The sequence below is a fragment of the Cajanus cajan genome, chromosome 11 (genome assembly GCF_000230855.2).
Source record: "Cajanus cajan strain Asha chromosome 11, NIPB_CcT2T_4, whole genome shotgun sequence".
Taxonomy (NCBI): domain Eukaryota; kingdom Viridiplantae; phylum Streptophyta; class Magnoliopsida; order Fabales; family Fabaceae; genus Cajanus; species Cajanus cajan.
This window is the reverse complement of record NC_138527.1, coordinates 5,304,780-5,330,799: the sequence shown is the minus strand read 5'-3', so window position 1 is coordinate 5,330,799 and position 26,020 is coordinate 5,304,780. Positions and strand designations below refer to the sequence as shown.

General features: G+C 31.4%; 1 protein-coding gene across 1 annotated transcript; it reads left to right on the top strand.

The window, feature by feature from the left end:
* The first annotated feature begins 2,683 nt into the window (after positions 1-2,683).
* LOC109818759 (putative xyloglucan endotransglucosylase/hydrolase protein 28) lies at positions 2,684-5,541 on the top strand. The gene is made up of 4 exons (XM_020384287.3): positions 2,684-3,150; positions 3,244-3,344; positions 3,920-4,128; positions 4,803-5,541. Exons 1-4 carry the CDS (start codon positions 2,976-2,978, stop codon positions 5,317-5,319), a joined length of 1,002 nt encoding a protein of 333 aa, XP_020239876.1. The 5' UTR covers positions 2,684-2,975; the 3' UTR covers positions 5,320-5,541.
* Positions 5,542-26,020: the final 20,479 nt, after the last annotated feature.

Here is a 26,020-nt window from a genome sequence, read left to right as displayed (position 1 = left end):
TTTTAAAATTTAATTATACTAAAACATCTTAATTTAGAAGAATACCATAATAATTTTTAAATATCAAACATGTTTATTTTTATGGACGCATATAAGCCTTAAAATAATATATGTTAAGATACTTACTAATAATATAGACTTTTAGGTCTATATTGTTAATAGGCCCACTTCTCTCAGATTGACTGACCAATAAAATTTTCGTTTAAAGTTCTATTAAAAAACAAATTTCACTTTAAAATTTATTTTAAACTTAATAATATATTATATCAACTTGTTTATTTGGACAAATAGAGCCATTAAACTTTAATAAACTTTATGATGAAAAACTCTTAAAAAAATACTTTTGAATGAATAAATCCAAATAAATAAATATATAACTACAACAAATATGCAAGTCAGACATGCATAAGTCTTATGATTATGAATCATATGTGTACTTGTCTATGGGTACACTAGTAATCTTCACAAGGTAGTCGAGTTTGGGGACCAAACGAGAGTTCCAAGTCAAGATACAGAGGGGGGAGGTGCCTGCAAAAGGTATTTCGATGCTCAAGTCAAAACAAGTACGAATATTAATATTAATAAATGAATAGTAACTTTTACCTCGAGATACAAACTATTTATACTAATATTAATGGATCTGGATCTCAATGGGTCATGCATTAGGGTTGTAAATTAGGTAATACGTCAGTAATTGACTTACACATATGATTAACCCTTAATTACTAATTAGGGATAGTTAATTAATTGTGAACAATTATCCTCATTGGACTCTATCGGTTGCCAAAGATGCTAAACGACCATCGATCATCTAAGATGTCGAGGTATGCAAAGTGGGATTAATGCCATAGAGGTGTGGTCAAAATGACAAGTTTAGTACACTCATTCGGTTGTCCATCATACCAAATGGTGTAGGGGAATCTTAGAGGTGGCCAAGGTATGGTCAAGTGGAACCCTTCCTTCTACTGCCAAAGGTTCTGATTGGGCTCTTGTTCTTTATGGTGTCGAGTAGGTGTGACCAAATGGCCGACCTAACACAACCTTCGACTATCAAAGGTGCTGAGTGACGTTGATGTCTCTTGATAGCCGAATGGCCTAACTAATACAATATGTTATAGTTTGACATGAGTTAATCATTATTACTCCTTAATTATAATGTGTTAATGAAAAATGAATTCTAATTAAATATGAATTTATTAATTTTCATTGCAATGATTATACTTCCTCTCTTTTGAATAAAAAAACGTTCATGACAACATATATTAAGTGAATCCAATGCAGATAGCTTTTGAAGGAAATGTAACTGAAAATTTTTATACATATTTTATTAGGAAAAAACATTAATTAAAATTTAAAAATAAGTGGGGACAAGATAAAACTTTAGAGAGATTAACGTTACTTCTAAGATGAAGAGGAGTTATAAACATGTGAATGTAACAGGTTTTGAGCATGTTTTTCATACAAATTTAGAAGGAAAAAAAATTAAGAATTTTTTTTATTAAAAAATGTTGTTTATTTTCAATAAAGAAGATCTGAGAAATGCTTGTAGAATATATGGTAACAAATTCTTTGTCAAGTGACCCTTGTGGGAGTTTCAATTTCAACACTTATTCCCCACCAACAAATGATGGAGAAATCGAAGATAGTAAAAGAGCAATAGAGACATCAAATGATGAATCATGTGCATTTCTCATTTTCATCATTACTTATAAATGATTTTATCTATTGTTATAATTTCAATTATTTAATTATTAAAATAATTAATTTATATTTTCAATAATTATTCAAAATAAAAGTATAAAAATAAAAAGTAACTTTAATTATACATAGATAGAGGCTGTAACAAAAAAAAAAATTGAAAAAAACATGGGAACTGAATAAAGAGTCACATTCCTGAACTAAACTTGTTCAAGTTATTTGTTATCCCTGATTACATATAAAAAATAGGGTTTAAAATACTAATAGTTGGTCTAAAGGAACTTTATAAAAGAAATCAACCAATAAACAGAGAATTAAAATGTATTTAAAATTGATTTTATGTTTAAAAAAGAAGTATTAATTTAATTTTGCATTTAATAATGTAAAGACTTATTTTTTTTTAATTGTTATTGGTATGAAGTATATACATATTTTGCCAATAACTAATATTTATTAACCTAATTGATTATCTTTAGCAAAATTTTTCTTCTTCACTATATTTTTTTCTTACTCAAATTTAAAATCTTATTTAAAAAAATTAACTCTAGTATTATTTAAATCACCAAATTATTGACATTTTAAGACATATTTAATATTTTTTCTTAGATTTTTCTTGTCATATCACATATATCTTAGAATTAATTAGGTTAAATATTAATCTCACTCATGTTATTATGAAAATTATTACCTCAAAATTTTTTTATAGATAATAATGATCAAGCAAATAAGATTTTTTTATAGATAAATTGTATATTTTTGTTAAAAATTGAATTTAATTCAACTCACTTTATTTTAAAACAGTAATTTTATTACTTTTTAAATTTCATGCAGTAAAATGTAAAAATACACATTTTTAATACTTTTAAACAAATATTCAAACACACTCTAGAATGCATGACTAAGATGGATAAACTATTAAGCCAACATGAGTTGAATATTATCTTAGGTTGATAATTAACGTGAGACCACTCACCACTTTCAAGACTACAATGACCGTTTTGTAAGAAAAAAACATAAATCAGCCACTAAAACCGAACTTGTCTACTCGTGAACAGCTCCCCACAGAACATCCCCGAGTTTCGCTGATAAAACGTTACATTTCCAGTTTCCACTCTCTCTCATCCATCCCCTTCTATTCTTCTTCATCACTCTTCTCTTCACTTCTCTATGGTATATATAATAACATCACACACACTACAAACACTCACAGAAATAGTAGAACAAGAAATTAAATCCTTTGACACTTTAAGGAAACAAACATAGGAGGGGGGGGTCACATGGGGTTCCTCTTATGTTGTTTTCTGCTTTTTCTTGTCATGGTTACTTCTGGGTCACCCACAAACTTCCCCATCATGGCCTTTGAAGATGGCTATACCCCTTTGTTTGGTGACCAGAATTTGGTGATCCAGAGGGATGGCAAATCAGTTCATCTTTCACTTGATGAAAGGACAGGTTTTTATTTCTTTTTCTTTTCTTTTGTTATATGGTGACTTTTTTTATGTCATGATTTTTATTGTTCTTCTCTGGGTTGTGTTGTGGTTACAGGTTCTGGATTTGTGTCTCATGATCTTTACCTTCACGGCTATTTCAGTGCTTCAATCAAGTTGCCTGGTGATTACACTGCTGGAGTTGTGGTTGCTTTTTATGTGAGCAACTAACTGCTTCTAACTTCTAATGCATGATGGTCAAATAAAAATGATATCTTTCTTATTTTGATTTCAAACCGTTTTTTTTATATAGAAATTTAATCATCCATCATCATTAGAAACTGTACATGTTTTGTTCTTTTCTTGTGTCTTTATTTTTCTTCTTTATTTTCACTCCTTCATCAAAATTATGATCATTCATATCGATTTTCTTCCTTTTTTACTTTCACTTTTTTCTTCTTTCCATTAACTTCGTGATTGATTTGTGAATATGATGAAAGTTTAATCCAGTTAGCTATCCGGAATTCTTACAAAACGTCTTGAAGCTTACTTGAAATAATGTGTGATGATGACATTGCTCTTTCAGTTTGCGTTTCAGTTTCTTCACTGTCATGGTCTAATGTGGACAAAAGATAAAAAATTTACCCCTTTCTTGGGGTCCTGTTTTCAAGGGAAATTTCAAATTTTGTTTTTATTAGAGTTGTAAACGTCAGTTTGTCATGATTCTCCTTCTAAACTTTTTTCCCCAGGAAATAGGGGCAGGAGTCATTTATTTTTCTTATTTTCTGCTGCAGATGTCAAATGGTGACATGTTCCAGAATAACCATGATGAGATAGACTTTGAGTTTTTGGGGAACATTAGAGGCGAAGACTGGAGGGTTCAGACCAATGTTTATGGCAATGGAAGCACTAACATTGGTAGAGAGGAAAAATATGGCCTATGGTTTGATCCTACTGAGGATTTCCATCAGTACAGTATCCTCTGGGCAGATTCTAAGATCATGTATGCAATCTAGTTGAATTTGGTTATTTGGTTATTTGCAATCTAGATCATGTATGCCATATTTGGTTCTTTGGTTCTCTTTGGATTTTATATATCATCTCTATACTTTCCTTGTTATGGTAAAACTAGTTTCTTTACCTGCCCCATTATTGTCTTTTATACTGTAGCAATCCCTTGCTTGGAAGCAGTAATTTTATGGCTTTTGTTACTGGATTGGTCGGGTTTTGTTCAAAGATTCTCTGGTTTTCTTTTACCGTTTACTACATCCACAGTTTTATAAAAACCAATTTTTTCCTATAATGGGATTACTGTGTACAATGCATGCATTGATTACTTGCTGATAGTGAATAAAAACCAGACATGAAAAGGCCTAACTTTTTAAATTGTGTATATCCTAATGGAGAGGAACCCACAAGATAAAATTTGGTGGGATGACTGACCCACAAGTTGAATCGTTAGTTGTTGGAAAACTATTTTTGTCTACCTAAATTCATGAATTAGTAATCAATATTCATTCCCTAGTTACTATAGCTACCATACCAAGTGGGTCTAGTGTGTCCCTTGCACATAGGAGGTTCCTTTTATGTCCCACCATGTTACTTACTACTTTGTAATGATAAATTTGATAACTATTTGTGGTTTACTTGTTTTTAATTATGTGTTTGCTTGTGCAGATTTTATGTTGATGATGTTCCTATTAGGGAAGTTAAGAGAACAGAATCTATGGGAGGAGATTTCCCCTCAAAGCCAATGACTTTGTATGCCACCATATGGGATGGATCTGATTGGGCAACCAATGGAGGGAAATATAGAGTGAATTACAAGTATGCACCCTTTGTTGCTGAGTACTCTGACTTTGTGCTGCATGGTTGTGCAGTTGATCCCATTGAACTTGTAGCCAAGTGTGATGATGATGTACAAGGCTCTGAGGCAATAGTAGTTCCTTCTAGTGTCACCCCAGTACAAAGAGTCAAAATGAGAAACTTCAGGTTGAAGCACATGACATACTCTTACTGCTATGACACACTAAGATACAAAGTCCCTCCTCCAGAGTGTGTCATCAACCCCAAAGAGGCTGAAAAGCTAAGAAAATCTGATCCTATCACTTTCACCAATGGCCAGCGCCACCATGGAAAAGGACACCGCCACCGCAGTAGAGGAAGTCAGGAAGAGGCTACAAATTCATTTTAACGTATGGTTCCATTCCATATAAAGATTTTGTCATAAAGGAAATATTTTCATATATGAATCAGTTTGATTTACCTGGGTTATCAATATATGTTCGCTCTAATGGTGCTTTTAGCACATGAAAGTGAGTCTTTCTTTTTGGTGTTAGTCCTTTACTTTTAGTTTTTTGTCCATGTATTTTTGAAATACCCTAACTTCAATTCCTAAAATTCCAAGTTTCCATCACCTATAGTGTTAGTTTTAGGGACTAAAGTTTTGGTATTTCATAAATACATGGAAGAAAACTTAAAAGTAAAGGGCTAAAACTAAACATGACCCATTATCTAGGACTAAAGACATTATTAACTCTATACTTATTTTTTCTTATCCTTTTATTTTGGTGTATAAAGAGAGAGGGGGTTCAACTTTGAAAATAGTAGTCCCTAATAGGAGTATGACTGGTTTATGATATGGTTCTTGCCGGTGGGTTTTAGTATAGTCCTTCATCCTTTAAGGTTCCTAGATATTTTCTCATTGATGTCTTGTGCTACTTAACAAATTGAACCTCTCGACAATGATTTTTATGTATTTAGAAGACAATCCATGTTTCAATAAACTACTGTTTGTTTAATAGGATTAGTTATTTAATGAGTGTTAGGTTAGGTATGAATTATTATTTGTGTTGGTATGCCACATCCAACATGAAACCAACCAAGATGGTTTTATATTTAGTCCATGACTGTACTAAAGTGTGGAAAATTACATGGTTAGATTTGTCAGCTTGAGGACATAAAATGTGGTCATGTTGTCGAAGGTAATTGGAATCCAAAGTCAAGTCTTGAATGTTACAAATGGTGCAGGCTGGTTAGTTTACTGGTGCTTTCATTAAATAGTGTGACCAAAATTTCTCTCTCTACTTTTTCTTTCCCATGCTTTTGTCTTCTGGCTTATAGTTGGGAGTTTCAAATGGGCAGTTGGGATCTCTAAGGTACAACATTGGGAGTGGTTATTGGCCTCTTATCCTATTGCACCGTCTCAAAGCAACCAATGAGGACAACTTGTGTTCTTCATTTTTCAAATAATAATAATAAGGCCATTTTAGTTTTTACCAAATCACTAGTTGAGAACTTTGTCCGTGAATAAACTAATGTCAATGTGTAATTATGTTAAATATTTAAAAAGTATATTTGTTGCTTATAACGATCTTGTTAAATTTCAACATAATTGTTTCTATAGGGAGGATTTATGATTTCTTAAAATAAACCACTAATTTAGATGAGTTCAAATTTTGCGAAGAAAAATAAGTAAATATAATTTGGTTGAACTGTGATTTAAGAGGTTCAAACTCATTGAACAGTGTTAATCGATATAACCTCTCTTAATATTAAGTTTGATTTCTATAGATGAAAAAAATAAAAACAAAAAAATATTATTATATATAAATAACGGTGTAGAAGTTTAATTCTCATAAAATAATATACAAATATTTTGCATATACATAAACAGTTTTTTCTTTTCCAAGCCAAGTCTTTTGACAAAACCTCATTTGATTATAGTTTTGTGGGATTTCACTTCCCAACCTAGTTACCGTTTCACATACAATCATTTCATCGCCATGAAAGTGATAAAACATTTCATATCATTAGTTTTAGTGTAGATAATAATACTAATTAGTACAAGAAACTAATCAATGATCCGCATTCTACTCTACTTTAAGAGCATTTTGGAAAAGCAATAGCACTAGTTTGACAAATATCTGAAACTTTTTTAAAATAAGAAAAGCAACCCTTGATAAAGCAATGTTAACTCTAATATTTTGATTTAGATTGATTAGAACAAAAGCAAATGATCCCTCATATATTGGAGTGAATATGAACTACTATAGCCGTGTTTTAGAATGTTGTCGGATCCTATAAAAAAAAAATATTAAAGCCTTCAAAAGCAATATTGTAATGCTTATGTTTTAGACTTGGCCTCACATAGAAGACAAGGAATAATTACCCTCAAGAGTCAATGTCAACACGAGTTTTGGTATACTAAGTAGCAAGATGAGAAATAATCAGAGGTCATTATCATACCTAGAAAAGTAAAATTTGAAACCTCAACTTGTCCATTGGCCAGCACCAAAGATGAAATGATGGAAGAGAGAGAGGTCGCCTTTTAGACCATAGAATGAACATGCTTCTCTTTTATCACAGGCCATATCACTTGTCTTCCCCCATTGGTTGCCCAATCAATGCCCTTTTTCATTTATCATTTTGGATTTGGGAAAAAAATAATTAAAACTTAAACTAAATAATTTTAATTTGTTTGATTTTATTCAAATTTTAAAATTATTTGAAAAATATTTCCTCTAGACATATACACAAGAAAAAAATAATAATTTCACGCAGATTAAAAAAAATTAATTAAATACATTCATTTATTTTTTTACAATTTCACATAAAATATATCTTACATTTCTTAAAATATCATTGATCATACTTATAGTAAATAGTACTCTCATTTATCGTCTTAGAAGAAGTGCTTTTAAATTAAGAGTATTAAATGAAGGTGACTTAATTGAAATTCATTTATATTTTAGTCCAAAAAATTTGAGCATTTTTTTAGTTATATATAGGTCTAGAAAGGTATTAATCAATGCACTAGCATTGGTTAGCAACATTGGTTAGTAGGCATTGGTTAAGGAATCAAAATTATAAAATTTTCATTAAAGTGTGCATTTGTATATTCTCCGTGTAACTTTATTTTAGTTTGTAATGAAAACTTTTTACATATTGATTCTTTAACTAGTTCTCTAAAGGTGCTTGTTAGTAGGACCCAAATTGCGTTTATCTAACATAAATCAAACCAATCCAATGTTAAACGGATTGGTCCAGTTTTAGTCATCGAATATCTATCAAAAAAGATAATTATGCTTAAAATTTATAAATAAACATGGTTCTCTCTCAAAATTGATAATTAAATAATGTTATCATAAATAATATTTTACATATTTGAGTGTAGTTGACTTACGTTAATGAAATAATAACAAATTATAAAAAAAAATAACACATTAATAATTGATTAATTCATACTACTTCATCTATATAAAAAAAAATTAATCAAAATGTCCAACGGAAACTAAAGTATTTAACATACACAAGTTTCCTATTAGATGTCAAATCCACCAACATACATCTAAATGTCTTACTCAAAGTCACATTTATTATGTTAACCAATATAAAAAATAATAGTGATTAAATAATTGACTTTATTCAAGTTTCAAATAGTATCCGAGACTTTTATTTTAATATATCAATTTTTTTTATTTATTTAAATGACCTGGACCCAAGATTATTTATACAAATAACTCGTTTTCAAGGTCCAGGTGAGAAATCGGTTACTGGGTAACCAATTTCTTAAAAGGATTTTTAATTTTTTTTTTAAAATTTCTTTGAGAAATCGGTTACACTTGGGCCTTTTTTTTTCTTTTTGTTTTTCTGGACTTTTTTTGTTCGGATTTTGTAAAAAAAAAATTCCATTTTTTGATTTTCAGATTTTTAAAAAAAGTATAATTAATTTTAAAAAATATATTTAATATTTAAATTAAATAATTTATAAAGAATAATACTTAATAATAAAATTAATATTATATTTATTTATAAATTATAATATTTCTGTTTTTAAATTTTTTTAAAATAAATATAGTTAACTATAATTTTTCAGAATTATATATAAAATTATAAAATTTTGTATAATATTTTAAATTTATGTTAAAAATAAAGAAAATGTTAAAACTTATTTATTATACTAAATTTTAGAATATAAAATTAATTTTATTATTTAAATTAAATTTATTAAATATAGAAAATTAAAAATTGTAATTTATTAATGACATTATATATTAAGTACACTAATTATAACGGTTACATCATTAAAATGAAAATAACTTAAAAAAATATACAATTTAAACAAACTTCAAACATAATAGATAAATAACATAAAACTTAAATCATATAACATTAGTTGTCTAACTTCATTGCTTGGTCAATGTATCTTTCAATCGCTTCCATCTCATGCAATAATCCAATATATGTCGTGGTAGCATACAATTCGGGACTTGTTAGGTCGTGCAGTTCTATGAACAATGAAAACATACACTCCACATCTTCATCATCCCTAAGACGACACGCTGTATATTTATATACACCACCGATACATGAATTTGGGTATCGATAGTGGATATTTATGACAACTTTGTAATGAGGAAAATTAAGGTTATTATTAATAACCTGCTTAAGTTGCTGATAAGTCATCATGTTGCTTACTAGTATGGTTTTAACCTCGTTGCTAACAAATTTATCTCCATGCTTAGTGGAGACAATTTGTCCATAGTAAATAGTGGTTGGAACAGTTAACAACTCCATTGATTGGATGTTTCAATCTCTTGCATTTTTAGCCTTTGTTTAGGGTTTATAAAGAACTAAAGCAACATAATGTGGACAAACGCAAAGTCATTGGATACCTGATGCTTTGCACAAAACATTGATTTTTTTGACACTCAAGGACCAAGACAATGACACTTTGCACAAAGTCATTAATTTCTCTGACGCTCTTGGACCAAGGCAATGACACTTTGCATAAAGCATTGATTTTTCTGACGCTTTGGGACAAAGCAATTGATGAAACTCTGCACAAAGTCATTGGATTCCTTACGCAATGAAACAAACTAATTCAATTTTTTTGCACTATATATACACTACATACGATCCAACCCTAAACAAACAACAAAAGATCAATTCTCTTCAGCTATTTCACTCATCAATTTCGTTTCTATTGTTTTTCAAGAATGTCTTCTTCATCTTCAACTATGTTGTGGAAACAACACCTCCATAGGTCAAATGAAACTCATCTTATGGTAAGTTAATATATATTGCATAATGTTTACAACTAATATTATTCATTACTAACATTCCAATTCTACCATTTTCGCAGACAAAAAATGATCAAGTGATTCAATCTTACTATCATTTCATGCCTACACCTGACCCAAGAATTGAGCATTTGTTGGAGGTTGCTGGCTTTGGCGAGGTTGCGAAAATAAGACATTTTAAAATCGATGATTGTTTGATAATGTCTTTGGTGGAGAGGTGGATACCTGAGACACATACTTTTCACCTCCCAGTTGGTGAGTGCACGGTCACTTTAGAAGATGTGGCACTACAATTGGGTTTAGGGATCAACGGCAAACCAGTCACAGGACCAACTTTCTTTGACTGGGATAAATTGTGTTACGAGTTGTTAGGCTTCGTACCTCCGAAAGGGGAAGCTCTAGTTGGCTCAAGCATAAAACTAAAATGGTTAAGAGACCGTACAATTGCACTACCAGATGAGCCCACTAAACAACAATTGCTCCAACATTGTAGGGCATATATCTTAGGGTTGATCAGTGGTGACATTATGCCAAACAAGTTAGGTAACAAAATTCACTTAATGTATTTAGCACTATTGGCTGACTTGGAACGTGCATGACGATATAGTTGGGATTCTGCTTGTTTGGCACATTTGTACAGAGAAATGTGTAGGACAATCTATCCATCGTCAAAGAAAATGGGTGGATGTTCTTTGCTTCTACAGTCTTGTGCTTGGTATCACATGCCCTCCATCCAACCAAGAGTTCAACGGGATATTACATTTCCGCTAGCATCGAGGTATGGATTAATTTTTATACCACTTTAATACATCGAGCAACTAAAATTTTTTACCTAAAATTTTATCAATGTAAAAATGTTTTAGGTGGTCAGGAAGAGGGCTAAGATTTTCAGGCACGCCCCATGGAGACTTACTTGGCTACAGATTAAGATATGAAAACATGAACCATAACGAGGTAATACAATGTAAAATTCTCTCAAACATACTCTCTTATACTCAATTGATTCATACCCTAAACCTTTTTCTTTTTCAGTTTCTATGGATGCCATATAGGGAATTTTAGTCCTCACTGCCAACACGTGCTTTTAAGGATTCTAGAATATGGACTTCTTGTACTGTTTTAACTTCATTTGCAGTTGTAGTCTGGCATCAAACTGACAGAGTCTAATTGCAATTTGGCTTATGGCAACCAATCCCCAATGAAGCTCATAATCTTGATAAAATGCACAAAATAGACACGAGAGGACATAGCGACACCAACTGGGTTGAACAACATGCAGACTGGATTTTCATTTGAAAAGACAGACGCAAACATGTTATTTTTTGGGAACCACTTCAGGGGCCTCTCCAACACACTCCTGAGTATTTGCAATGGTTTCATGCTAATTCTAAATTATTTCTTTGTAACCAATATTCTTCATCTCATGCATCCACTTCTAGTACACAACTCCCAACAACAACTGGAACAACATTTCCAATGGCTGGAGATAACCACCCACCTTATAGTGTGGAACAACATCCCCAGTCTAATCCACCATTTCATACGCACCATGAACAATTCATGTACACCCCACCATCAACAACAACTCCAACAGAGGACTTCATGAGAAATCTTTTCGGCGTCGACGTACACACGCCACAAAGTGCATATAATTACATGCAAAGCATGAATTTTCCTTCATTTTCTTCTTATCACTCTGGGGTCGGTGCAAGTGGTTTGTCAAATCCAGCCACCGATACTGTTAATATAGAACATGATGAGGAACAAGTTGAACCACAACAACCACGCATTGGTCATCAAAACCCAACAAGAAACCGACAACCTCCAAGGTGTGGAACTGGTAGGCATAGACATCATTAAAGTTGGATTGTAATTTCGTGGATTGTAATTCTATTGTTGTTTTTTTTATTCGATCTCCTATTTTGTTGTTGTTATTTTGTTTTTATTTAAAGTTGTTCATCTCAATTAAAGTTGTTTTTATTTAAAGTTGTGATTTATCATAATTTTTTCATTTATTTAAATTTCTATTTAAAATTAATTTTATTCTTTAAAATTTATTTTAAATAGATTTTTATAATCTAAAATAAAACAAAAACTAAATAAATTTTTTTAAAATTCATTATAATTTTTTTTAAATCTGAATATTAAAAACTAAAAAAAATAACAGATTTGAAAAAAAAACCAAAAAAAAGTCCAAATAAACAAATAAAAATAAAAATAAAAAAAAGGCCCAAGTGAGAAATCGGTTACTTGTAACCGATTTCTCAAAGGGATTTTGAAAAAAAATTTAAAAATCCCTTTGAGGAATGATGGAAATCTAATCCCCAACGATCAATTTGGAAGAGGTAAGACCAAGAAAGGTGAAGGATGATCCAAGAAGGCTCACCCATGAAGACCATTGGGCCTTTAATTAGGTCCATGGTTAGGAAGCTAGAGGAGACTTCTAAAGAGGAGGTGCTCAAAGACCTTTTCTCATCATGAGCATTGATTATAGTTCCTCTTATTAGTCTCTTAAGTTTCCATTGTACATACTTGTATAGTTGTTTTCTTGTACCTTGTATATAGTAGATACTTGTATAGGTGTATTTTTGCCTTTGTATTTGTGAGGCACTTTATTTCCTTTTTAGTAGCTATTGTATATTGTTTTTAGGGTAGGTTACTTAGACACTTGGACTCCATTTAACCTAACCTAGAAATACATTCTTTTCTTAGTTTTCTAGTAGTAGGATTGGGAGTGGCATTAGCAAGCTAGAGAGTGCCATTAGCAAGCTAGAGAGTGTTACTAGCAATTTATCCAAAAGGTGGTCCTAGGCTAAAATTTACATATTGGACTCATTTTACTCCTAATTTTTCATAGATTTGATTTAGCTAGGTTCCATTCACATTGGATGAACCTAACTAAACCAAATTAACAATTTCAAAACCGGTTGGAGTAAATTAATTCCAAAGAGCCACCCACCTAGATGTGTTCACACTTGTGTTCACCCTTGTGTTCACACTTGGCCAAATTGCTTGGTTCTTCTCAAGCTTAGAAGCTTGAAGCACAAGCTTCTCCTTAGCTTGCTTACTAAGCAAGCTAAGTGAGTAGCTTGCTCTCCAAGCCTCTAGACCATGGATGGTTAGCTAGACCTTACCATAGTTCCTAGTGAACCATGGTTAAGACTAGCTTGCTCTCCAAGCTTCCTACTCCTATATTTTCGTTTTTCCTTCATTGTAAAACACTTTTGATGTATTGAGAATTCATTTTCTGAAATTGAGTTCAGATTTCTTCTCTTCCAAAAGTCACTAAATCTCTTTGAGTGCATCCAATTCTCTTATCCCTTCCATAGAAGAGTGTGGTGAGAATTGAAGGGGCTTATCTCTTCTCCAAGGAGTGGCGCCTCTTAGGAGTGTTTCTCCACCAACCGTGGTGGTCTTAAGGCCTCCTCCTCCATAGGAGTCCTTAACCAAGCATAGGAAGAATCAAGGAGTTCAAGGTCTAGGGAGGAGCTTGAAGGGAACTCACATCAATCCGGGTTTCTCCAACAAGTTTTCCATCAAGAAACCTAGGCCTCAAAAACGAGTTATTTGCGTAAATAATCTTGAACCCAGGTTATTTAAATAAATAAAAAAAATTGATATATTTTTTAAAAAAAGTCTAGTATTCAAATCAATTAATATCGAATTTCAATTAATTTGGTTTAAATTCAACCCAAATAGTGAAAAAAATATGAAACAATTTAATTAATTTGATTTGGATCATCAGGTGCATCATGTTGATTCAAATCAATAAACACCCTTACTTTTTCTAACATTATCTTTCTACTACTTTTTTTTATTATTACCAAAATTTATTAAAAATCACAAATTTTGTAAGTTTCATTAAATTATTTAACAAGTCTCTCTTGATTTAGCAATAAAACCTACTATAATTTGTGATTTGCAATCAATAATAAAAAAAAATATTAGCGAGAAAATGTTAAAAAGAGAGCCACTAGCATTTTTCTTTAAAAGAAAAAATTAAACCACAACTTTCATATAGCTAACTTCATTTTTTATAGATTAAATATGATTTTATCTCTTAAAAATGTTTCAATTCAATCTTATTTTTATAAGAATTTAATACATTTTTAGTCGTTATATATTTTAATAAGAAATATTTTTTTAAAAATTTTTTAGATAAAAAAATTAAAACGTCATAACTTTTAATAGATATTAAAAAAATTAAACTATATTAAATTTTTATAGAAACTAAAATAAAATTTTAAAATGTTTTAAAAGATTAGGTAGGGCAATCTAACCCGCCCCTTGGGTACTCGTCCGAACCTGCCCCGATTTGAATGGGGAAAACTTGTGTTTATCGAGTTCGGGTTCGGGTTCGAGTTTTCCCCGATTGATAAAATCAGGGGCGGGGGCGAGGGCGGGGATGTTAATACCCACCCCGCCCCCGCCCCCATACCCGCCCCCGCCCCTGCCCCGCTTAATAATATAATTAAAAAATTATTTTTATATATATATAAATCAAAATTAGAAATATTTATATGTAAAAATTTATATTATTTTACTTTTTTTTTTTTAAATTTTTTAAAATTTTCATATTTATTTAAAAGAAAAAAAGAAGAAAAAAAAATAGGGACGAGGGCGAGGGTGGGGCGGGGAAACCCGAACCCGCCGGGGGCGGGGATGGGGACCCAAATTTTATCCCCGGCGAGTATCGAGGGCGGGGGCGGGGGCGGTTTAAATTTGCGGGGACGGGGGCGGGAAACGTAAACCCGCCCCCGCCCCGTTGCCATGCCTATAAAAGATCAATAACTTATTTTTCTTTATAAATAAAACTACATATACTTATACATATGGTTGGGAGTTACTAGGGTTGACTTTGTCATAAAAGTTGAGATAGATACATGTTTTTTTTTTTTAGTTCGTCCTTAGAGTATCCACCGCCAATAACAGTGATTAATCTCTTCGCTACGTTAGAGACACCTTAAAAGGTAGAATAACTGACTCCAAGATTTAACGTGGCTACATATACAAGACAAGACAAGTATGTACACAAACATAATGGGATATCCATAAACACCCCTTACAAAGGAATCTTCTAAAACCTGGAAGGCGCGATTCATGATGAACCTCATCTGTGATGAATAGTTCAGAAACAACAACCTCATCATGTCTTTTGTTTTTATTTATTTTTTATTTTTTTCTCTTTCTCGCCTAATTTCTAATTTCTCCCTTCTCTTTCCTCCTTCCCATTCCAAATGCATGCAACTCTTTCCTTGTAGGGCTCTTAGTTTCAAAATAGCACCACTTCCTAGAGGTTGTTGCCGTCGAAGCATGACGGTAACATTGTAGGTGTTTGTGAGTTGTTGGTTTCAAACTTTTAGGTGTTCTAGAGATGTTGGGTTTTGCAGATATGGATTTTCCCTTAATTGTTGGGTTGTTGAGATTTGGGTTGAGATTGTAAGTGAGGGTTTTATCAAGTTTGAATGAATGTTCATATTTGAAGATGAAGAAGGAAAAAAGAAAAAGGGAGAAGAAAGGGGGGAAGGGAAGTTTGGAAATACAATAAATTTTTTTCCCACAGTAGAAGACATGATTAAATCTCCCACCTATAATCCATCTAAAACTAAAAGTCAATTAAAATAAATACAATAAATTCACTTCATATTTACGTAGGAACAACCATTAATTATTTAAACAAAATTAAGAAAAATTAAACATTGACATTAATTAAATAAAAGTGGAACTAAATTATCTCATTTATAAATAATGAGATTAAATTGAAATAAAAAAATAAATAAAGAGATTAAATAAATAATTTAACCTTAAAAAATGTTATATATCTATATATATATATATATATATATGTATATATACAATTTTTTTCTTTAATTTTGAGAAAAAATAATTTTCATATTAATATTTTTTATTTTATTTGATTAAAAATATTAATATTCTTTTAATATTATTTGAAATATTAAGTATAAATATTTTACGTGAATTTTAAGATAATAATAAATAACTTTTATAATTAATATTTTTATGTGATTTATTTATTTATTTATTTTAAAATTAAAATAATTAATAATTAATGTTATATGTGAAATATTAATAATTAATATAAATATTTTATATGATCTTCTAACATAATAATGAATAATCTTTATAATTAATATTTTTATAAGAATTTATTTATTTCTATTTATTTTAAAACTGTAATGATTAATAATTAATGCAATTAATATTATATGATTATGTTATGGTTTCTTATTTTAATATGTTATTATATAATTATATAATAATAGAATTTTAATTTTATTTTATAAGAATTGTTATAGAAATCTATTGAATGGAAATTTTGAAGAGAAAAGTATGGTAGAATTTATTTTCTTTATCTTATTATATAAATTATAGATTAGCCTTAGCACAAGTACCAACTAGCTTATAAACCTTGTGGTTTTATTTTTAACTTTCACATTAGACAATGACACAAGTAAAATCTTTATTCAAGCATAAAATCACACACACATATATGTGGCTTGTGGGTTTGCTTTGTAACTATATTTTAAATATGTTGTTATTTTTAGTTAAATACCTTTAGTTAAACTTTAGTGTTCAATATTTTATCTTAAATTTTATCCTTTAAGAGAAGCGTATAATTAGTATATAATAGAGAATTGTAATCAAATTGAAAAGGAAATTTTTCTAATAAATATGTGCAAAAAAAGAGAAGGTCTCCTTAATTTAATGTTATAGATTATAGATATAAGATAATTTATTATTTTGTCTCTCTTTATTTGATTAATTTAATTTAGACTTTTTATTATTAAAAATTGTTTGATATGATCATTTAATTTTGAAAAAGATACAATATTATTATTGTCAAATTTAGATTGATAGTGTTACTTCTTTATTCAAAACCTAAATGTTATTTGTCTAATTAGATTAAAAATAAAAAGGGACAACATTGCATTATTTTTTTTAAATTAAGTGAATAAATTAAAATTTTTAATATGAAAAATACTAAATTAAATCATTTAAATAAAATGTGATAAAAAAAATAATTTAACCAATAAATATTACTTTATACTTATCCTACCGCTCTGTCGACAATGTTTATATTGCAAGCAAATTTGTAGAGACAAACATTTTTTATAAAACTTATTTTGTACAATTGTACTCCATCTTTAAAAAACATTAAATTAATATTAAAGGGTCAATTCCCTAATTAAAAAAAAGAAAGAAAAAAAAGAATGAGAAAAAGAAAATATAATTGGATCTATATTGACCCTAGTACATCAATTAAAAAAATGTGATTTAAAATTAAAATTTAGCAACCAGACTTATCAAACTTATCCAAACATATTGACTATTTACATGAACACGAAGAATTTAATTTACACTACGGTTGTTTAAAGTCAAGTTACTGAAGTTTAAATGAAGTTTTTTTTTTCTTTTTTAAAGATTGAACCATCAATATCATTCTTCAAGTACTACCTTTGCTAAAATAATGAAATTATTTAAAAAGAATGAACCATCAATCTCATTCTTCAAGTACAACCTTTTCCCCACTGCACTCAATTGCGCATGCATATTATAACTCAATTTCAGTTCAATGCTTACTTTTTCACAACATAATATATATATTTAAATTAAATTATTTTACATTTTATTTATATTTATTCAATTAGTTTGTAATTTAATTACTCTGTCAATATATTAATTAGTAAAAAGTGAAACTTCATGTCTTTATGAATTTTATTTAAACATAATATAAAATAGAAATAGAAATAATATAAATGTCTAAAAGAATGAAAAACCGAAGGAAATTATTTCCATATAATATATATATATATATATATATATATTATAATTTTTTAAAATTTCTTTAAAACATGATATAAATTTTATTAAAATTTATAAATATAAAATACGTATAATATAAATATTTTTTTAAAAGTTAATAAAAATTAAGTCATATAATTCAATTTCTGGTTTATTAATTTAATATTTTAAATAATTTGATAATCAATCTTATTTTAAAATATTAAAGATAGTCCGAAATTTTAGATGCGGAGTTAAAGTTGGTGAATTGTTTGCACACGTGACACAGGTCACAAGACTCATGTATCCCTCACTTGTCACATGACTCACATTTATCTAAAAAACTGGACTGCATATCGAGTAGGGACGCCACATGAATATTTTCGGCGGCGGTTACTTATAAGTAATTTCTGTATCACATCATATTATATTAATTCTTTTTTACTTTATGAGTTGGTTAAATTTTAGTATTGGAATTTTTATAAATAATTTTACTATAATTTAAACAATTCATAAAATAAAAAAAAATTTAATATGATACAGAAGATTGCTTATAAACAACTTTCATTACAATGCTCTAATCACTGCTAAATTTCTAAATTTCCAAGGTGGAGAGCCTTTTACCTGACTTTCCTGAAAGGAAAATTCCCGTGAAGTATAAAGTATGCAATCCCATCTCACTTACACCCATTTTTGGTCTTCAACATCACACTCTCACGTTCTCTAGATCGTAGCAAAGAACACACCGTTAAACTCTCTCTCTTCTTTTTTTAAATCTATCATATATTTTTTATTTTTAAATTTTAATTTAGTGTCTCAAGTTTAAAAAATTTCACTTTCATATCTTAAATATCTCTATTAGATTAAGTTGATCTTCTGTCAACTTACTTTATTAATTTAATCAATTTAATGATAAGTAGCAGACTGTGGAGATGTTATGTGAACTAAATTAATCCCATTAGGATAAAATTTGACAGAAACACCAATTTGACAATAACGATATTTTAAGAGATCAAAATAAAACTTTTTAAATTAAGGAGACCAAACTAAAATTTAAAATAAAAAAGGAACAAAATTTTTTATTTTAGGTTAACTTATAATATAGGTTAAAATATTTTTTATCCTTATAATTTGACATACTTTAACTTTTAATTCCTATAATTATATATATATATATATATATATATATATTAATTATTATTCTTGTCTATCACAATTCATTTTAGCTCTTATTATACTTGTCGAAAAGTACAAGTATGAAGTTGTCAATCTGAAGTCTTTAGGACTAGGTCCTTAGTCTTCAACCTTCACATTGCGAGCATTGGTAGTATTTATAAAAGAGACTCTAATGCCAAAGTTAGTATGTAAGCAGAATGATTGGATGTATTGTATATATATGTAACCTACCTTCTAAGGATAAAATATGTGTATAAATAGATAAGATAAAGTTACCATTGCAAATTTGGCTAATTAAACACATTCAAGTCTTTTTATTGTTGCGTAACAGTTGGACGTTACTTTTTTACCACTTTAATGACCAAGTTAAATCGAATACCCCCTCAACTGAGTATCCTCAGCCAGGTACCTTAGGCTAAGTACTCCTTCAACATCCTAGTCACTTTGTGCAGGCATGGATTTCTAACACTAATGTCGAAACCTGTTGGGTGCTAGGAACCTATCCGATACATAAGTCCTCCAAGTCTTTGACTCGTTGGAAGAAGAGTTTGCTATATAAGCTTACCAAAAATTTTATTCTCCTACCTAAAATTTTTGTGATTGTCGCCTTCTCAGTACGTTGTCATTTTAAAAGTCACATCAGATGTAATGATGATATGTCAAAAACTCTAGGAAGATTTTAGAAGTTAAGAGTAGGAGCGAAACATACTTCAAAATGTGGAGAGTTGTATCTTTCCTCATCGTTGATCTTGAAGAGATCCAACGGTTCATAAAGAACTCGCACTTCCCTTCTACAAATAGGGCCTTTAGTTTCTAAAGAGATTTACTTGCAAACCTTCGCATCTTGAAAACTCTGAGCACTAGCCTTCCTAACCACCTAACGCACCCGATAGTAGAGTCCCAATCAAGTATGCCTCCTCTACTGTCTTTTATGAGTTCAAACAATAATGTAGAATCTCCCTTCCTAGATGGAATGAAATAGAATGTTATTAGTTCCTCTTCTTCTTTTGTAACGACCCGGCAGGTCACCACACTCATAACCGCAGCACACCGGAAACACTAGACAGAATAGAACGAGTATATAAATATAGGATCTAGAATATAAATATATACAAATGTTCCAATCCGACTAGAGTTAGGGCGTATAATATAAAATACAATCCAAAATAGCCAGATAGTGGCTTAACATCCAAAACATCTGCCAGTTAAGACTCCCCGTCCTCTGCCATCTATAAGCTTGCTCCTATCACAAATCTAACCCTGCTCTGCTCCCATACAAGTATGATCATCGCAGTCCAAACACATGGAAACAACAAGGGTAAGCTAGTATAAAAAAAAAAGAACAAGATATAGGGAAATTTTTAAGTAATAACAGCAATTACAACCATCAACAATTCATCCATAAACATCCTGTCAGTTATTACCACACGGTTTATCAATACACACAAAATGCGTCGTCACGCATATCACCTCGGAGATCTCCTACAACACCTCAGCCTTTCGGCCTACAGCACCTCAGTCTTTCGGCCTACAACACCTCAGCCTTTCGGCCTACAACACCTCAGCCTTTCGGCCTACAACACCTCAGCCTTTCGGCCTACAACATCCAATATCAACACACAGTACAACACAACTGTACAGCTCAACATATCATCTTACAACAATGTACAAGTGATACAACTCAACATAATAACTTACAACAATATACAACTGATACAACTCAACATCAGCAACAATATTATCCACTAATCATCACATCATATTCGCCTATTTTAATTCAACTCAAACATTATTAATAGCAAGATCAATAATTTTGCAACATACAACATATAATACGACTCACCCGTCTTGTTTACAACTCATCAATCATGCAAAATTACCCACCGAAACAACACCAATCAACCTAAGCACCTAAAACAACTTGACCAATGCTGACAGCTTGACCCCTCTTCACTAAAACAGCCATATCTGGAGTTCTAGAACTCCTTTTTAGGTGATTCCAGCGCCATTGGAAAGCTAAGATCCAAGACTACAACTTTCATGAAGCCTACAAAGTCCAATTCAGAAAGCACAAAGGCGCTCAGCGCCTCCAAAGCGCTCAGCGCTTTACTCCCCCAAAGCGCTCAGCGCTTTAAAACGGATCAGCTGTTTGGTTCCAGGTGGCTCTCTGCCCCCAAAGCGCTCAGCGCCTTAAAACGGCTCAGCCGTTTGGTTCCAGAAACTGTTCCCTGTCACGAAACTCCCAAAGGGCTCATCCGTTCAAAACGGCTCAGCCGTTTGTGACAGCAAACACAATCCCTCCACCATTTTTGAACAACAATCCTGCAAAAATAAGAAATCCAAGCACATGCAATCCACCCAAAACACCCCATTTTCATCCAACAACCCAAAAATTAATTCTTTTTCAACATGCAACCATGAAAACATCAAAACCCCAAATTTTCACTATTACTCCGAAACCCCGAAAACCTTAATTTCATCATTCTCAACCAAAAATCACCAAACATCAAACAGCTAAGGAGTTCTTAGAACTCTCTTTAAACCAAAAACTCAGCAAAACCTAGCTTCCCTTACCTCGGTTCAACGGCTCCGAGCTTCGGGAAATGACAAGGAAGAAATAAGAGAAATGGAGAAGAAGAACGACGACCGGAGAAGAAGAACAAGCTTCACGCCCACAGCTAGCTCCAAAAGCTACTACTCAGCACCTAAGCTCAAGAAGATCACCACAAGGAATCAGAAATGAGCAGGGGATTTGGGGAAGAAAAGTATGAGAGTGAGTGAGAGTTCGGGAAAAAGGAAAGAAAAGACCAGGGACCTCACATCTTTCGATAACGCTAGAAACCCTTCTTCACATTCCTAAGCTTCTTCATCTTCTACCCTATTACTCCTGGTGCTTCAATAGTACCTCTTAGGGTTGATCCCTCTCATTTGATGGTTGATGTACCCTGAGACGCCGAGGATACATTGGCTGAGAACATAACAATAAATCTAAGTAGTTGATGGCATCCTTGCTTGCATTGAAGAAGAGATGACACTCAATGGCAAGGGACACCTTAGACTCCTTGGATCATAACTCCTCAAGGGCGTCTTTGATGGAGGGATTGGCAGAAATGGAAGTGTGGATGAAGTGTTTGATGAAAGTTTTGAGAGGGGATACTCTAGGTTTGGCTCACTCCAAGGTAGTTGAAGGCCACTTCTAGGGTTTTTCTCTCAAGGTGGAGATAGGTAGGGTTTGGCCAAAAAATAGCCAAGGGTAACTAAGGAAAATATCAAGGCACAAAGTCTCTCTCAATATATTAATTTCCAAAGTATTTACAAGGTGCAAGGTCTAGGGTATTTATAAGGGAAGGAAGCATTTAAGGTTGCATTTGAGAGTGCTTGGCTGAAAAATGCAAGCCAAATGCACTTCAAATGAAACCTAAATTAACCCTAGATGTTACTTGGTGGCCAAGGATGGAATCTTTGGGTTTGGTTAAGTTACATCTAGGTGCATGATAAGACCATGCATCCTAGGTGCCCTCCACTTAGACCTAAGCCTTGCCAAGTCCAAAAACAAATCCAATGCTACCAAAAAAATGTCTAGGCCTTTTTTCTAACCCTAATAAAATACCCTAGCTATAAAATAAAATCCTATAATCTAAGGCACCCCATAATACAAGGGTAAAATGGGAAATACAAGTAAAAATAAATCCTATGACTAAGACACCCCAAAATACAAGAATAAAATGAGAAATACAAGTAAAATAAATCATATGTCTAAGATACCCAAAATACAAGGGTAAAAATGGGAAATTAAAGACAAGGGAAAAATAGGCATAAAAAATAAATTCCATGCTAACAAAGTTTAGGAGAATGATTAGTATATTTTAGCCATGAGAAGCATGTCTCTAGGGTGTTAGCTCCCCTATCTTCTTTCAATCTCCTACCCATGGACCTAGTGATGGGTCCCACATGAAGCTCCAAGGATGGTCCTCCATCAGTAGTAGTGTCCCTCTAGCCAATAATTTAGATCTTATGTTGGTCTCCAACCCAAGGGTCGACTTTGTTATGAACATCAAGGAGTACTCAAACTGGGTTTATGACAAAGTTTTTGAGTACTCCTCTAAATTTACTGATGAGAATTCGTTAACGTGAAGTTATCCGAAAAACACACAGAAGGGGTGGTTGAATGTGTGAACGAAGAAGTTTTAAAAACGTTTCACAAGGAGACGATTTTTCGTCTAATGAGAATATTACTTTAAACACTTGAAACTGTGCATGGTTGGCTTAGAAAAGGATTTTTCAGTCTGATGGTTTATCGTCTGCTTGAAGAAGAGATTTCTTATTGGAAAGAAAATGTTTTTCTAAGTAATGAGTTGAACAAAAGTATTTTTCGTCTGAAAATGGTTACTGTAAAAAGGATTTAATTAGTGGATGAAAACTTTAGTGAAATAATAGTTAAATAAAATTTCGTCTGAAAATAAATAAGAAGTGTACAAGGTTTTTATACTGGTTCACTCGATCTAAGCTACGTCCAGTCTCCTTCAACTGAAGGGTTCCACTAATCACAACGGATTACAAGTATTCTCAACCACTTCTGGTTCGTCAACTTCACTCATTGACGCTAGTATTCTTAAACCACTTCTGGTTCCCCAAGTATTCTCAACCACTCCTGGTTCTTCAACTTCACTCGTTGACGCTAGTATTCTTAAACCACTTCTAGTTCCCCAAGTATTCTTTTACCAGCCTCTTCAGGCTTTACAAACAATAGATGTTTTGAGTGAGTACGTGACTCTCACAGAGAGGATAGTATGGTTTCTACACTCGCTAAGGTATTCAACCTTAGTTTTAGAAGGATATGTGTTTAGAGTGTGTATGTAACTCTCGCAGAGAGGATAGGGTAATTTCTACACTCACTAAGATAATTTATCTTAGTTTTTACATAGATATACAAAACTGTACAGGAAAAGATGTAAGATTGTTTTGACGTTTGCTTTTCTTGTTGCTTCACTTCTCTTCTTCTCTTCTTCAGTCTTGATACTTATAACCTCTTGACAGATCTACACGTTGTTTGAATTTCAAAGTGTCTGTTAGCGCGAAGCTTCACGTTGGTGCAGATAGAGGTTCATTCATGGCTTCATAGATCTTTCATTTAATGCATTTGATCTTGCATTTAATGTTTGCTTGCCAAATCTAAGTTACGTGAAGTCCTTTGTGTAGTTTGTTTACTGTTATGCCTGACTTCAATCATAACCTAGGTATTTCTTTTCTCTTTCCGTCAATGTAGTTGTAGAGGCGTTGTCTTTTTCTGAAAAGTAGGTGTACTTGCTCTGACACTCGCAGCTTTGATTTGTGAATTCGCGCTCTTCCATTTTTCTTCTTTCTTTTCATATTTTTTATGACTCCGTGTGTTTTCTTATGAATGGAGACGATATATGATATTCCTTGTTGTGACTAGTTGATGGAAATATGCCAAGGCCAAAGAATCTAAGAGGTGATACTTTAAAAGAACTAAGAGGAATGGAATGATTTTGAAGACCTTTTCATATGTTGTATATAAACTTGTACATAGTTTCCTTATATAGGCTTATTTTTACCTTTATATTTGTGAGGCACTTTAGGTCATTTTATTAGTCATTGTATATTGTTTCTAGGGTAGGTTATTTGGGAACTTTGACTCCATTTAACCTAACCTATAAGTACATATATTTTTTTCAGTAGTAGGAGTGGGGTGATAATTAGCAATATTTAGGGGTGTGATTAGTAATTGGGCCAGAATTGGGACTAGGCAAAAATTTACATATTAGACTTGTTTTGCTCCTAATTTTTCAAGGATTTGATTTAGCTAAATCTCATCAACATTGGATGAACCTAATTAAACCAAATCAACAATTTTTCAAAATTGGTTTGGAGCAAAATAGCCTAAAATGCCACCTAGCCTTAGGGGGGTGTATTGGATTAGGATTTTAAAGGACTTTTTTAGTTAAAAAAAAATCCTGCGGATTTTAAAAGACTTTGCAAGATTTTCATGACTTTTAAGATTTTGCAGGATTTTACAAGACTTAAAATCAGGATTTTAATGGATTCTGCAAGACTTTTAAATCAGAATTTTAATGGATTCTGTGGGATTTTGTAGAATTTTCGTGGATTTTTGACATTTGATAAGATTTCAAAAGAAATTTCATACATTCAAATTTAAAAAGAGTCAAAGACAAAAATAATAAAAATAATAATTTCTAGATAAATAATAATAATAATAATTCTCCATAATATCTTATCCTCTTAAATAGCATTCACCCACATATCTATAGCTATACTAGTCCTCCAAGCATTAGCGTCTTTTCGCTCTTGCTTCTGGGTTTGAATAATAGATTCAAAAGTATGATCTTCATTAACTGGTAATGTTGAAGATAAAGGTTTATCCACCACTTCAATTAGAAATTCATCAGAACGACATTCTTTACGTAGAAAATTATGTAGTGTTGCACATACTAACACAAGTTCTACTTGTGTCTTAAATAAAAATGGAGGTGCTGACTTAAAAATTGTGAACCTTGATTTAAAAATACCAAATATTTTCTCGATCACAGTCCTTAAAGATGCATAACGAAGATTGAACAATTTTTTCTCATTTTCAGGGTCATTACCCTGACCTGCAAAATCTTGTAGATGATATCTTACACCTCGAAATGGAACTAAAAATTGACGTCGGTTAGGAAATCTACAATCCACCAAAAAAATATTTACCTAATTACATATGCAATATATATAATATTAGTATAATAATAATAATTATTATATATAATTATTATTATTATTTAAAGAATAAGCATTTAGGTATATAGAATATAT